The sequence below is a fragment of the Alexandromys fortis genome, unplaced genomic scaffold (assembly GCF_014885135.2).
Source record: "Alexandromys fortis isolate MF-2015 unplaced genomic scaffold, M_Fortis_MF-2015_v1.1 scaffold_295, whole genome shotgun sequence".
Classification (NCBI taxonomy): domain Eukaryota; kingdom Metazoa; phylum Chordata; class Mammalia; order Rodentia; family Cricetidae; genus Alexandromys; species Alexandromys fortis.
In genome coordinates, this window is record NW_026068169.1 from 400,244 (window position 1) to 415,196 (window position 14,953).

The 14,953-nt window shown below is 42.8% G+C and overlaps 1 protein-coding gene across 10 annotated transcripts in view; it reads right to left on the reverse strand.

The window, feature by feature from the left end:
- Positions 1-14,953, reverse strand: part of Fam120c (family with sequence similarity 120 member C) — a 127,046-nt gene extending 112,093 nt beyond the window's left edge. For all 10 annotated transcript variants that reach the window (XR_007589529.1, XR_007589530.1, XM_050128320.1 and 7 more), the window contains exon 1: positions 13,912-14,953. Coding sequence is in view for 8 of the 10 variants with exons in the window: in XM_050128320.1 (XP_049984277.1) it covers positions 13,912-14,595 (684 nt within the window). In the remaining 2 variants the exon portion in view is untranslated. The remainder of the gene's footprint in view (positions 1-13,911) is intronic.

Here is a 14,953-nt window from a genome sequence, read left to right on the forward strand (position 1 = left end):
GGAGGAGGAGGAGGAGGAGGAGAAGGAGGAGGAGGAGGAGGAGGCTAAAAGTATCACATTACCTGATTTCACATTACACTATAGAGACAGAGTAACAAATACAGCATTGTTTGGTCACAAAAACAGATACATAGATCCGTGGAATGAAATATAACTAACATAGCTACAAACTCTTGATTCTCAGCAAAGGTGCTAGAAGCATTCATTGAAGAAGAGACTTTCTTTAATAAATGGTGATGGGAAAGCTGGAAAGACACAGATGGAAGGATGAAATTAGATTCCTATGTTTCACCCTGCACAAAAAGCTCAAAATGATCAAAGAACTCAAGACTCTAAAACTGCTGCAGAAAAAGAAAAACAAACAGAAGAAAAACAGTTCAAGATATAAGTAGATACAGGGGGCTTTCTCGAAGACTTGTATTTGTGAAGGGACAGAAGAAACTGACAAATGACAACGCTTGAAATTAAAGCTTCTGAACAAGCAGGAACAGAGTGAAGAACCAGCCTACAGAATAGGTGACCTTTGTAGCCATACATTGTGAGAGCCAAAGTATCATTTTATGCCTAAGAGATTCATGAAACAAAGAAATGCCTCTAACCTATAAGTCCCTTAGCCCAAGGACAGATATTTCCTGAAATGTTGGAGGCTATTGTTTATGGGAGATAACAAGCCTAAAGAAGTTTATTTGACACAACTACACTGGACATGCTTGATCACATGTACATTGGAAGTACATGGGTAGGAAATATGACAAGATGTATACAGGAGATACACAGGTAGGAAGCACAGCACGATATGTGCTTGCCCAATTGGACCTAATGGGAAATACAGGCCTTTATGAGATTGCCTTTTTACGCTTCTGTCATGTGTGACTCATCAGCATTTCCTGGGACACAGGAATGGACCTGGCCAGGGTACATCAACCTGGCCAATATTTAATTAAAGCTTGCATCAAATTGGGTTTAAAATTCTGGTAGCACGCTTATTCTCACCCTGTGGGATTAACATTTTCTGGAAGCCCCAGCGAGATTCAGACTATCCACCCAAATCCTAAAGCAGGACCTTCACTCTGAAGCTGAGACCGCTTTAGAAGGCACGTGCCTTGAGAGGTTCCAAAGATCCAAGGCTGCCTTTGGTTCACAGATTATCAGGGCGAGCTGCTGTGCTGAGAAAAGCAGCAAGAATCTACAGAGGCCTACTAGGAAGTCATAGTCTGTCTCTGTTTTATGTGATCCTGATCTGGGACGAGGAGGGTCCAGAAAAAATAGCAAGATGTTGCTGGCCTGCCTGGTTCTGGTTAGTTGGAAAGTTTTGCCTGTCTGTTTTGTGTATGTGAATGGGTTGGTTTTCTGGTGCGTCTCTGTGCTTTGTTGCAAACATGGAGCTGAGGCAGAATTGGGTCAAACTCAGCCTAATGTATGAAATGTATGGTAGTCACAGCATGTTTTGTTTCTGACTACTCTTTTTTGAGTATGCGAGCTTTATGTATTCAGTGTTTCTTGGTTATATTTCTGCTGTCTCTGCTGCCCCCAGCCGGCAGCCACCACTGTTACTATAAAAGCTTTTATGGCTGGGACCCAGAAACCGATTTCTCTGGTCACTGGATTCAGGATAGAAGGAATTCACATGTCTTTTGGAAATGGATAACATTAAAGTTGTTTTATGCTGCTTTACTTTATTGGAAACATGGCTTTAGAGTTGGGTTATGGCCCTACCTTCTCTAGTCCCAAGCATATTTAAAAGTTTCCTCTATGTCTTACATCAGGCAAGCCACCTGATGCTGAGAAGAGATCAAAGCAGAATAGTCAAAAAATTAAGCTTGGTTTATATGAACATTCTGTACCTTAAGATTTATAGGTTTATTTTATTGGGTAAAATCTGTGAAAAAAAGTTAAGTAACACAGGGTTGATAGTTAAAGATTTATGCACAGGTAATCTTAATGAAACCATTTGGGTGTGATATAATTTTGGGATATAAGTAACATATGGCTGGCAGCCATCTTTGCTAGAGTTGGAGAAGATGGATGTTATATGACTTCACTGCCATGTTGATTAAAGGTGACCACATAGTCTGGCCCAAGCATAGAGGCAACAACAGGTCTCCAAGATATTTTGGATTAGGGGGATTTCTATAAAATTTCTGTTCTAAAAACAATGTTTACTAAAGACAGGTTTTAAAAACAATGCTTGTTTAATATGGTATTAAAAGTTACACCTCTAGGCCGGGCGGTGGTGGCGCACGCCTTTAATCCCAGCACTCGGGAGGCAGAGGCAGGCGGATCTCTGTGAGTTCGAGGCCAGCCTGGTCTACAGAGCTAGTGCCAGGATAGGCTCCAAAGTCACAGAGAAACCCTGTCTCGAAAAACAAAAAAAAAAAAAAAACCAAAAAAAAAAGTTACACCTTTAAAACATTCATATACAAGAGCATACCTTGTCCCGGCAGTCAAACTTTGTAAGATAAGAGTCAGTCAGATGGTACTGGGTTAAAGATATGAAGGGGTCGTGGAGAACAGCTGAGACTTGCTAGTGTGTAGCTAGCTGGGTTGGAATTCCTAGAGACTAGTCCCAATGGATGACTCTAGCAGATTTGGAAATGCTGATGCCATGTGGTAATCACTAAAAACACCAGCCACAGTAAATTAGAGCAGCCTGGGACCTAGAAGGCAGGCTGTGTATGCTGCTGAGGGTGGGGCCAGAGCGGTGAAAGCCCAAAAGATTGTGAATGGATCCCAGATACTGAGCACTGAATTGTTTACACTACTGGAGCTTGGTTTTGCCTTGTGCAAATTGTGGTTGTGCCCTGTATCTTCCTTTTTTTTTTTTTTTTTTTTTTAAGACAAGGTTTCTCTGTAGCTTTGGTGCCTGTCCTGGAACTAGCTCTTGTAGACTAGGCTGACCTCAAACTCACAGAGATCCACCTGTCTCGGACTCCTGGGTGCTGGGATTAAAGAAAGGTGTGTGCCGCCACCACCACCTGACAATGTATCTTCCCTCTTGAAGCAAAAACGATACTTTATTTTTTGATATTGCAGGAGCACACAATTTAGAGTGAAAGACTCTAAATGCATTTCTGAGGCCTCTCAGCTCTAAAGACATTTTCTGAAGCCTCTTAACATTTGAAAATTGGACAGTCGCCCACACACACATGCTGGACTGCTCATCCTCCTGCGTCCTTGTGACTAATCTTCAAACATAACTCCATTCTGGGAATTGAGGCAAATACAACCCACAGATGTTGACTCACTTCCTGATGTATTGATTTAGTCACCAGAACAAGGTCAGGAAGGCCACAGATGCTCCCCCTTATTTCACCCGACCACGCAGCTATTCTCCTGCCCTAGAATAGACTAATCACTGCTGGTAACCCTTTGAATAAGCCAATCCAATAAGTTGGAAAACCTTTTTCCAACTTGTGTCTGTGGCTTTTTGCTTTAAAAGATGGACTGTAAAAGATGGATGTCCTTCATATCCCAAACCTGAAAGACCCTGTCATGACAGAATAAAAATCCTCTTGCTTTTGCATCAACTGTGGCTGTGTGAGTGGTGTCTGGAGCAACTCCTCTCTGATGTTTGGACATCTAGTCCAACAAGAGATTTTAAAGTTCTTTAAGAGGAAATTTTGGAATCTTACAGAAAATTTAAATTTAAAAAACTGGATATTTTTTAAGGAACAGCTTTTAAATTTAAGTTTATACAATGTTTAATATTATTAATATATGATCTTAAATAAGTAAACAAATGGCTAAAGAGTTAGGGTCACAGTTATGAGCACCAAACAGTAAATACTAGAAACTGGGATATTCCTATGTTATGATGCAGTAAGACAATGACCTAAGGAGTCTGGCGATGAGCTTGGAGCAAATGTTCTCCACCTATAGGTCCCGAACCTTTGTAGGTCGAAAGGTCCTTTCACAGGGATAGCCTAGGACCATCTGCCTGTTAGATATTTGCACTGCAATTCATAACAGTGCAAAAGTGCAGTTGTTAAAGAGCAACAAGAATGATTTCATGGCTGGAGTCACCACAACATGGGGAACTGTGTTGAAGCATCACAGCATTAGGAAGGTTATGAACCACTGGCTTAGAGGATGTCTTTCCTTACCTAAGGTCTATTCAGGCTTAAGAATGTATGTCTACCCACATCTTTAATAACTTTGTTAAACTTTAGATACTTCTGATAAACTGAGTCATATAAGAAACTTATATTCTGTAATGGTTTGCTATAAAGGACCTGGAGAGTAAAGTTGCCAGTCTCCCTACAGAGATTTAAGTTATACGTTAAAGTTTTATTTTGATAGTAAAAAAGTGTCAATTCGGAAACTGTTATTTTTTTTAAGGCTTAAACTTAAAAGGGATAAAGCTGCAAATCCTAATCTTCTAAAAGCTATTAACTAGCCTTCAGTGGTGGCGCACGCCTTTAATCCCAGCACTCACTTAGGAGGAAGAGGTAGACGGATCTCTGTGAGTTCAAGACCAGCCTGGTCTACAAGAGTTAGTTCCAGGACAGGCTCAAAAGCTACAGAGAAACCGTCTCAAAAAAAAAAAAACAAACAAAAAGCTATTAACTTATTGTAAACTGATAAAGATAACTAATATATACACGATAATGATCAGTCACCTCATAAATGATAAAATTCTTTAATATGTTCAGAACTATACTTATGGGTATGCAAAGTACTAATGCAACTGATTACAGTAATTACAGAAATAAGCCTTATTTATCCTCTTGTATATGATTTCAAACATAAGCCTAAAAGTAACTAAAATCAAGGAAAATTTATTTAGCTCAGATATACTTATTAGATAATAGTCCTCAAACTTGTCAGAGACCTGTAGAATATAGCATTTAATATGTTTAACGGATAGGCTGGAGAGATGGCTCAGCAGTTAAGAGCTTTTGGCTGCTCCTCCATAGGTCCTGGGTTTAATTCCCAGCAGCCACATGGTGGCTCATAACTGCTTGTGTCTCTAGTTTCAGGGGATCTGACACCTTCCACACAGACATACATAGAGGCAAACCACGAATACACATGAAGCAAAAATAATTTTTAAAAATGTTTAATGGAAAAAGCTTACTATGAGACACCAGGTCCTAGCAGTGACCCCAAGGTCCTCAAGAAGATGATGAGGCACAAAAACGATTCCACCTGGATTGGGGTTACGTTAACCACTTGGGCAATGCCTCCCCAACAGCCAGGACCTGTGCAAACTGTGGACAAGTAGGATAGTGAAGAGTCGATTGCCTTACTTCGACTAAACAAAGTAAAGTCAGTGCCCCCAAGTTCTTGCTTCACAGGAAAAATTTCCCAGGTCTCCTGGGCCTAGTGGCCCAAGACTGATGCCGCCCTGGTACCTCTGCCACAAAATGAAGCCATGGAGACCAAAGGAACCTGGGATGATCATCTAGGCAATGAATAAATCTGTCATTTTTAAGGGATAAGCAAGTCATTTGGATTATACTATACTTTATCCTTCTCAGATCTCTGGTGGCATTTACAACTAGACTAACTATGGCTGTGTCAGCCTGGCAAGAGCAGGCAACCAGATCCTTCTCCCAAGGCTGCAGCCATCTTGTTACTCCATTTCATATATATAAAAAAATCAAGCCTTGCTTTTCTACATCTATAGGTCTCTTGTTAAGAAAAGGCAGACAAGTTTGCCTTGCTAACAAGCTTCAGATTAAAGGATACAGAGGTTTCAAACATAACATTTTACTGTTCTTTTATTTAAAAGAACTTACTTAGCAATGACTGTTCTCAGTAATAACTACTCATGTCTCTGGCAAATGATTAGATAGAAAGAAAGAGTTTGAAGTCTATATAAGTTCTGAGTGTGGAAGAAAGTATTCTAAGGTGTACAAAGGTCTGAGGATGTGAAAGCTTAGGTAACTTCTGACTTAAGGTGTATAAATGCAAGTTACGAAGGTAGAGGAATAGGATTTAAGGTATGTGGAAAATTGGCAAGGTTCAGACTTCTCTTTATGCTACTGGCATACTGAGTTTTCTTACAGACTCCTGGTAGCTGTTTTCGTCTACACTGTAGATTTCAGTGCAGAATACCAACAGTGGTAAATGCTAATATATCTAAAAATTTTCTTTTTTTGTAAACTGAAAAGTCCTGCAACCTTCAGGAAACCAAGGGAGTTGTAAGACCTGGATCTACCTCTCACAGGTCAAAGGGGCTGAAACTTAAAGATTCCCCACTTGCCTATACTGATAGTGGGATCTCTCCCCTGGTCTTGGAACTCCTCCCCTCCTCTAATTACTAGGACTACGGGCATCAAAGTTACAAGTTTAAGATTATTCTTTAAATTCTTAAACTTTAACTTCTGTCCCTAGTCTATGTCTCAGCAGATTTCCCTTGCTTGATAGACACCATCTAGGAATCAACTTTGGACTGCAAACTCCTGAGCTCCGACTTGCTAAAAACTGATGTGAACCAGTCCTGCTGAGTGATTGTTCCCTGTCTCCTCAGCTAAGTCAGCAAACCGGCTGCTTCTGATAAGTCCCCCATGGCTGGATTCCTCTCCCATGCTTTTGACTGGTATTTCAGCATTCCTGGGCCCTGACAAATGACATCCTGGTTGCAGTTGCAAGTAGTTACAGAAGAGTGTGTGTCACCCCTTGTCCCGTAACAGGCTGGAACTTACGTTCAAAAGGAAACTTGCTGGCACAGGGGACAAAGGGACGACCTATAATGCCAACTGGCATACCAAGAAAGATACCTGTTAAAACCAGACAGGCCCCTATCTATCAACAGGTAGGTTCATTAGCTGAAATAATTCTACAATATGGTAGGGCACTCAACTTGCTCTATGTAAAACAGAAGTTTTATGTAAGTCACATAGGCAAGAAATCTGTCAGGATGTATGCTTGCCCAACTGGATGTAGGCAGGAGTACACAAGAGAAAGTATGCCAAGATAAATGCTTGCCCCTGATTGAACCTAATATAGGGGCCTGATGGGATGCATTTTTAAGCCTCTGCCAGATGTCACTCATCAGCATTTCCTAGGAACCCTGGAATGGACCTGGACAGAATCCATCAACCTGGCCAGTATTTAATTGAAGCATGTTTCAAATATGGCTTAAAATTGTGGTAGTGGACTTATTCTTATGCCAAGTGGGACTAACAACAACTTGGATTGATACCAAGAGTATATTATAAAAAAAATTAGACATCAATCCCCTTCCCAATTATCCAACCAATAAACAGGAAAATGAGTAGACAATTCTCAAAAGAAGTATAAATGACCAAGAAATATAGGGGAAAATGGCTAGCTGTCAGGAAAATGAAAATCAAAACTACAATGATACCACATCTCACTCCAGAATGGTGACCAAACAAAACAAATAACAAAGGATGTGGGTGAGGATGCAAAGCTGGGCATGGTGGCACATGCCTTTAATCCAGCACTCTACAGCAAAGGAAAGTTCCAGGCAAGCCTGTTCTACATACTGAGTTATAGGCCAGCTAAGGCTACATAGTGAGACCCTGTCTCAAATTACAAGACAAAACGAAAATGTAACTTTGCCCACCATCATTATTACCAGGGAACTTGGTAGAAATAATGTATTTCTACCAAATGGTGGTATACAGTTGGATTTCCAGTACTGGGGAAGCAGAGGCATGGTGAGTTTGGGCCAGATAGTGTTATATAGCAAGACCCTGTCTTAAAAAAAAGTGGTAGGAGGGAGTTCAAGGATATCCTTGGCTACATGAGAATATGACACCAACCTGAGCTACAACAGGAGACATTGTCTCAAAACTCTCTCTCTCTCTCTCTCTCTCTCTCTCTCTCTCTCTCTCTCTCTCTCTCTCTCTCTCTCACACACACACACACACACACACACACACACGCACAAAGTGAACCACTGTATATTTCTAGCAGGAATGTAAGTTAGCCCAGGCATTATTGAAATCAGTATGGTGGTTCATCATCTAAAAAAATAGAAGACTATGAGATCCAGGTATACCTTTCCTGGGCATATGCTCCTATGTAATGTAAATCAGCACTTACTACAGAGACACTTGTACATCCATGTTTATCCTAAATGTTCCTCAATAAACATAAAAAAAACATAATGAATGTATCTGTAAGGGGGTGTAAGTGTGCACAATGTAGTTTTACTCAGAGAAAAGGACAAAATTATGTCATTTGCAGGAAAATACTTGCAACATGAGATCACACTAAGTGAAATAAGCCAGACTCATAAAGACAAGCATGTTTTCTATCACAGATGAATATATATTTTATATATAGGTATGTATGAGACATGAAAGTAGAAAGGGGAATATTTGGAGGAGAAAGAGAACTAATAGGAAACCAGGGGGACAAAAGAAGGTAATGGGAAGGGAAAAAGAAAATAATCGAATATTACACGTTCTCTTGCATATGTAGGATCAAAAGTTTAAAAATATATGACATGAAAGCTGTATATATGCATTTGAACATACAAATATGAGTGATATGAAAACAGTATTATTTAGGAAGAGGAAGGGCAACTCAACAGCAGGTAAGGCAAAGAAGATAATGATGGGGATGAATATGAGCAAATTACAATGATATACATATATGAACATATTATAATAAAACCCATTACTGTGCATGCCAACTAAAAAATTATTTTAGAGTCATCAAAATAGTGCAGCAGGTATAGGTACTTGCTGCTAAATCTAACAATCTGAGTTCCACTCCTAGAACCCACATACTGAAGAGAACTTACTCCCACAAGCTGACCTCTGACAGACACACACAAACCGTAGCACATTTGTGCCCAATACATACATGTATATACACATATGTAGGCACTTGCACCGAACACACAAATGTTAAAAAAGGAACACTTTTAAAATGTTTTTAAAACTGGCAATAAAAGGCCAGGGAGATGGCTCAGGTTAATGTACTTCCAAGTCTGAGGATCTGAAATCAATCCTCAGGTTTCACACAGGTGAAAGAGACTGTTTGTCCTCTGACCTCCACACTCTCATTGTGCTACACACGCACCCACTTTATATGCACGCGCGCGCGCGCGCACACACACACACACACCCTCCACCCCCATATCAAATAAAAAAAACTTTTAAGTGGCAACAGATTAAGAAATGAGAATAGTCTTTTCTCAAGAATAATGGGGGGGAGATAAGGATAATGGTTTAAAGGAAGATAGATTAATATTGTAAAGATTATTATGAGACCAGGTCCTTAAGAGAAGTGTGCTCATCTACGTGTGTGAGGTTCCAGGTTCCATTAGCATTAACACACACACACACACACACACACACGCACACGCACACGCACCCAATTATTTGTGCACAGAAAGGGATTGCTACTTCTGAATTCCTAAACATCACTGTGTGACTCACTTGGCAATTAGCTAAGACATTTGTCTGCTATTGGCAGGACTGTGAATTTCAGCATTGCTGCCACAAATGCAATGTTCAACAATTCTGTTTCTCTGCACTTAAGTCAATAAAAGTACACAACCTTACACAAAAAGATGTTCCAAGAGAAAATGTCATGTGATTCTGCAGAAAGACTTAAGTAAGCAGTAGAGCGCTAATGACTTTTATAGCTCGCTTACCAGAGCCCACCTCCTCTCCCAAAAGAAAATGACTGGATCTGGGTTTTGGTTCAGTGGTTCAGTAGGTACCAATCATGCATAGGTGCTAATCCACAGCACCAAAATATGCTTGGTTTGGTTTGGCTTTGATCCTAAGGACTGAACCCAGGATCTTCCTTGTTCAACACTGAACTATATTAAAATCCTCAACCTATATTTTCCCTCTTTGCATTTAAGTTATTTAACTGTAAAATGGGGAGGAGAAAGTACATCTGGCAAAGATTAACACTGTGTTTAAAAACATTTTATACCCAACTTGGTGCTCAAGAAGTGACAGCGAGAGGTGCATGACCATTTCGTATCTAGAACCAGGCTTTCCAGGCTCAATGACAGGATTAGTAAACAATCAGGAGGAAAGCACAAACGGCACCTGCACCCAGAAAGAGTTTTCGAGGCTGGTTATTCACGTACCACCAATAGGATTTCTGACAACACGACCAAACCTTTTCCTTTTCCATCAGCCCACTTAGTTGCCTTGTAAGATAACTGTGAAGTGGAGAGCTTTATGTGCTGGTTATCTTTTTGCTCATTTATAATAACCATTAAATAAAGCTTCCATTTGCCTGCATTGCATCGCATCATCTCCCCAGTCAGTCTTAGCCTACCCTATGTTACTCTATTTCTGGAAGGGAATGGGGCCAGGAACTTGGGGGTTACTAAATTTTCTTGCTACTGGTTGTTTTCACTTACAAAGGTATACTGAGCAAATAATTATGACAAGCCAAATTACAATCATTTCAACAACAGACACCAAAATTTTTATGAAGTCCAAATTTGTCTAAAGCTAAACAGATAATCCAGCCAGCACTTTATCAAGTATTTAATCCTGCCACTTCTTTATTCTCTATTAAAATGAAAGTGAGGTTAAAAATACAGGTTCACCTTGACTTCTAAACTAAAGAACAAAACCAAGGCACAATAGAGATGCAGTTTTTGTTCTGAAGCACTAATATTCAAACAAAAGAAATGCTCCATATGCAAATCACCCACGTGAAAAATTGCCACCTTCAAGACAGAATGCAGTTCTAAAAAGGCAACGAACAGTTATTGACCCATACTCTTTCATGTCTGCACCACAATCCAAGACATTCTTCATCACGCCAACAACAAAGTTGCTGATCACAGCCAAGTGAGCTAAGAGTATCAACACTATTTTGCACAATTCTTGAGTCAGTCTTAAGTCACACTTTACATGCTTTTGCTTGTGTGTGTGTGCATCTGTTCACAGAATCCACAAGAGTGTCAGATGCCTGGAGCTGGGGTTACAGTTGTAAGCCACCCATCATGGGTGCTGAGCCTCAGGTTCTCTGCAAGGAGTACATGCTCTTAACTTGTTTTTTTGAGATGTGTCTCGCTATGCATCTCAGAACTGAAGACTGGGATGAGGTGTGCATGTCATCCTACCTACCAGACTAAACACTTTTTAGAAATCACTCCTACAATCTCTTCTCTTAGGATCTATCCAAGCCATCATTTTTTTGTGTGTGTATTGCTTACAGATGGTGTCTCACTATATTACCATATTGACCTCAAACTCCAAGGTTCAAGCATCCTTCTGCCTCAGCCTCTTGGGTACCTGGAATCATGCAGGCATATGTGACTGCCCATGACCACTGCTAAGATTTAAAAAAAAAAAAACAACTGAGAGTGTACCAAATTTGATCCCTGCACTCGAGAGGTAGAAGCAGGACAATCAGAAAGAATTCAAGCACAGCCATGGCTATACAACGAATTCAAAAACAGCTTGGAATACATAGGAACTTGTTGCCAAAAAAACTGATAAATATGACAAAATACACTTAGAGTTGGTTCTCAAAAGTTTTGACTGGTGGAGAATATAAACAAATTCAGACCTACGGGGTTCCTCTCTCCTGCCAACTATCAATCAAAACCTATTCAGCAAATAATAGTTGTAAATATTATAATAGTTACCTACTCAGAGTGAACAAACTGCTCTAGGTCTCCATAACCTTGGCCACTATCAGTGGGCTGTTTGTCTGGGCTAAGGCATGAAATGGAAAAGATTCAATGGATGGGGGAAAAAGCAGCCTCTTTTGACTACCTTAACCCTCTTCATGGGCAATCTGAAAAGGCACTGGCACATGCTCATCACTCATTAAGAAATCAATCACCACGCCCCCTGCAAAGAGGCTGCAGTTTTCATCGAGTGCAATTAGCAGAGTATTTGGATTTTGTTTTTAGTCTTTACTAAACCCTGGCTCCCTGGAGAGTCGTTATTGTAAATTCTCTGCAGCCAGCACAGTACTCACTAACCAGAAAGCACTTGGTAAAGGAACACAAGTGGATAAACAGAGCCTGCTTTCCTCTAGGTGCCAGTGAGGTAATCATCTAGCCATGGTGCCTCTTTAAAAAGATTCATCTTTCAACACTGTTGTTAAGAACACAAGCAGTGGAGTCAGACTTCATGGACATAAATCCCAGAATTCCAGCTCTATCATTTATTACTAGGTTATCACTGGGCAAGTGTGTAAAGCGCCTGGGTCCGCTGGGTTCTCCTACTTGGAAAAGAGGGGCAATACTGCTTCATGGGTTACTGTAAAGATCCAATGAGACAATTTTTAAAGCACTTAAGGGCTACAGGTGTAGTCCAACTTTAAGCACGTCCCCAGCACAAGCCCACCCCGCACAAAAAAGACAAAACCCTGCTCCACTAACACAGTCGTCACTTGTGCCAGCAATGCCAAGATAAAAAAAACAATGGGGTAAATAAAAATCCCTTGAAGCCTGGGTGGTGCCATTAAGAACAATTTGCAAGGAATGACTGCAAATGAATCTGCTTTGAAACGTGCAGTCAGGAAAACAGGCAAGTGGGGTTCTGGTGCAGTTACATTTTAAGTTAGCTCCTGATTAGATTGTTTTGCATGCAGGGTTAGGAGCTGGAAGCAAGGGTCTCCTGGTTAGTAATGACACTCTACCACTGAGCGCTGCCCCCAGCCCAGTACTGGCTTTTCAAATCGAAAAAGCTGTAATCTATGAAACCTAGGCAGATTTGATGCTGAGCGCTCCATGCCGAGCATCAGAGGATTCTAGCCACAGTCTCTAACCTCTGCAATATCTATCTCTACGTAGCATAGTTTTCTGTCTCTATTGCCTCTTTACTCCACCAGCTGCCACCTGTTTAGTTTCTCAATTTCCCAACCCCCCAACCCTGAGAGGACATCCCCCAAAACTCTGGTTGGGAAACCGGTTTGCAATTTCTTCCTACCTAACCCTGGCTGCCTTTCTGCTTCTCCTTCCTGCCCACCTCCTTCCTTCTCAAGCCTTACTATTCTCCACACGTAGGAACTTGAAACCTAAGAGTATGGGAAAGCAACAGCGTAATAGCAGTGGTGCCAAGAACCGGGGATGCTGCCAAGCTTTTCCCCAAGCTCCATATGCAGCGGCCCAACTTACTCACAGACTGGACTTACATTTAAGCCCATGGGGTCTCACACACTCGGTATTTCTTTTTGTTTCTGCTCGATTTTTGTAACTATTTAAAACAACCTCCTCCAAAAGCTGTGAACCATTCAAATCTAGCCAGTTCTCCCAGACGTAAGGTAAGGTCTGTCATCTTCAGGAAGTTTCCCTAGACCATTTCAGCCCACAGATATCAAACCACCCATCTATCCAAACAGGTACTGTACTTACTGTACCAGAAAGCATAGTCACCACGCATATTTACACCATAAAATAAATGTTCCATATTTGTTCTGCCAAGACCAGGAACGGTGTCTCATTCATGTCTTTGAAACCCCCTACTCAGTGTGGTCATCTTCCTAAACAGTGACTCACTCAGTGGACTGTTTCTTTGAGCTAAGGCATGCCAAGATAAAAGCATGCTGCGATGAAAAGGATTCAATGGATGGGGGGAAAAGAAGAAAGGTGTTCGACTAACATCTGTTTTATTTGCCATGAGGTTGAAAAGACATACAGGAGGGAATGTCAACTGGAAAATGAAGGGGAAAAACTGTTTCAGTTTGAGGGAGATGATAGCAAGAGACACATGAAATCCCAAAGAAACTGTGAGTCAATTCTGCTAAAGCCAACAGGTAGGCCAATGGGGTAAGTGAAGGGAAAGGGGGTTACTATGACGACATGGATAGAGATACAGCCATGTAGGTTCAGGGATTGGTATGAGGTCATGTGAAGGGGGCATAGGTGGATAAAATGGTCGCCAGTAGGTTAGCTGACTGAGTGAGTGGCAGGTAAGTCAGTAAATGGTTAGGTGTTTAGTCTGGAAGGAACAGGTGTGGGACATTTCATTTAAAATCTGACCCCTCCCTCACCTTGACCCGGAAGCGGATGAGTGCTAGCCTCACGCAGTGGCTCAGGCAGGCAGGTGGCAGGAACCAGGCCCGCGGTGGAGGGGTGCCCTTGTTGCCCACGTGTCCCACGATCAGTTGCGCAGTCTGCCGCTCCGCCTGGCACCGACGGCCCCATTCGGCCAGTCGGTCTTTCCCCAGGCCCCCAGGGAACATGACCACCAGCTCCAGGCCGTCGCCGCCCGGATAGGAACAAGCCTGGCACAGCGCTGACAAGTAGCCCAGCATGGCATTCCACTGGCCGCCACAAACCCAATCCGTCTGGTAGCCACCATAGAGCCGCGGCAGCGCCGAGCCCGCATCTACCAATACCCGAGCCCCAGGCAGCGGAGGGGGCGGCGGCGGAGGCAGCCCTGGCGGCGCTTGGCCGTGATGGTGGAAATGGTGAGCAGGGTGATGGTGCCGAGTCGGCCCCGCGCCCCCGGAGTAAGCGCCAAAGGCGGCAGGCGGGAGCGGCGGCGGCAGAGGAGCAGAGCCCCTGGTGATGCGTGGAGCCCCGGGCGCTAGGGCTGCTGGTGGCAGCTGGCGGTGCAGTTGCTGCTGCTGCTGCTGGCGCGAGACGGTGCGCGCGAGTTTGAGGAGGTCCACGGGCACCACGGCCCCGGGACAGCGCTTCTCCAGGAACTCTTGGAAGCCCTGGACGCCCATGCTTCCTCCGTGGGCAGAAGGAACAGCGGCTGCGCAAGCGGGCCAGGCGGCGATCCCCGCGCGAAGCTGGAGGCGGGCGCGTGCGCACTTCGCGGGGGGTATGGGGGAGGGGGCGGGGAAAGGGTTGGCGACGGGAGGGGCGAGGGAACGTGGGCGGGGAGGGGAGGAGACCACAGACTGGGTGCGGGTGAAGAGCAGAGGTGAGGCTGACCAGACTCAGAAGAGGCTGGGGAGGTAAAAGCGACGACAATTCCTAGTCACTTCTCTTTTTCCCGTTGCCCTCCGCTGCTCTTCTTCACTGCTTCAAAGCGGGTGAAGCTTCTGCCTTCCACCTCCGGGAGCCATGTTGCCTCGTCTT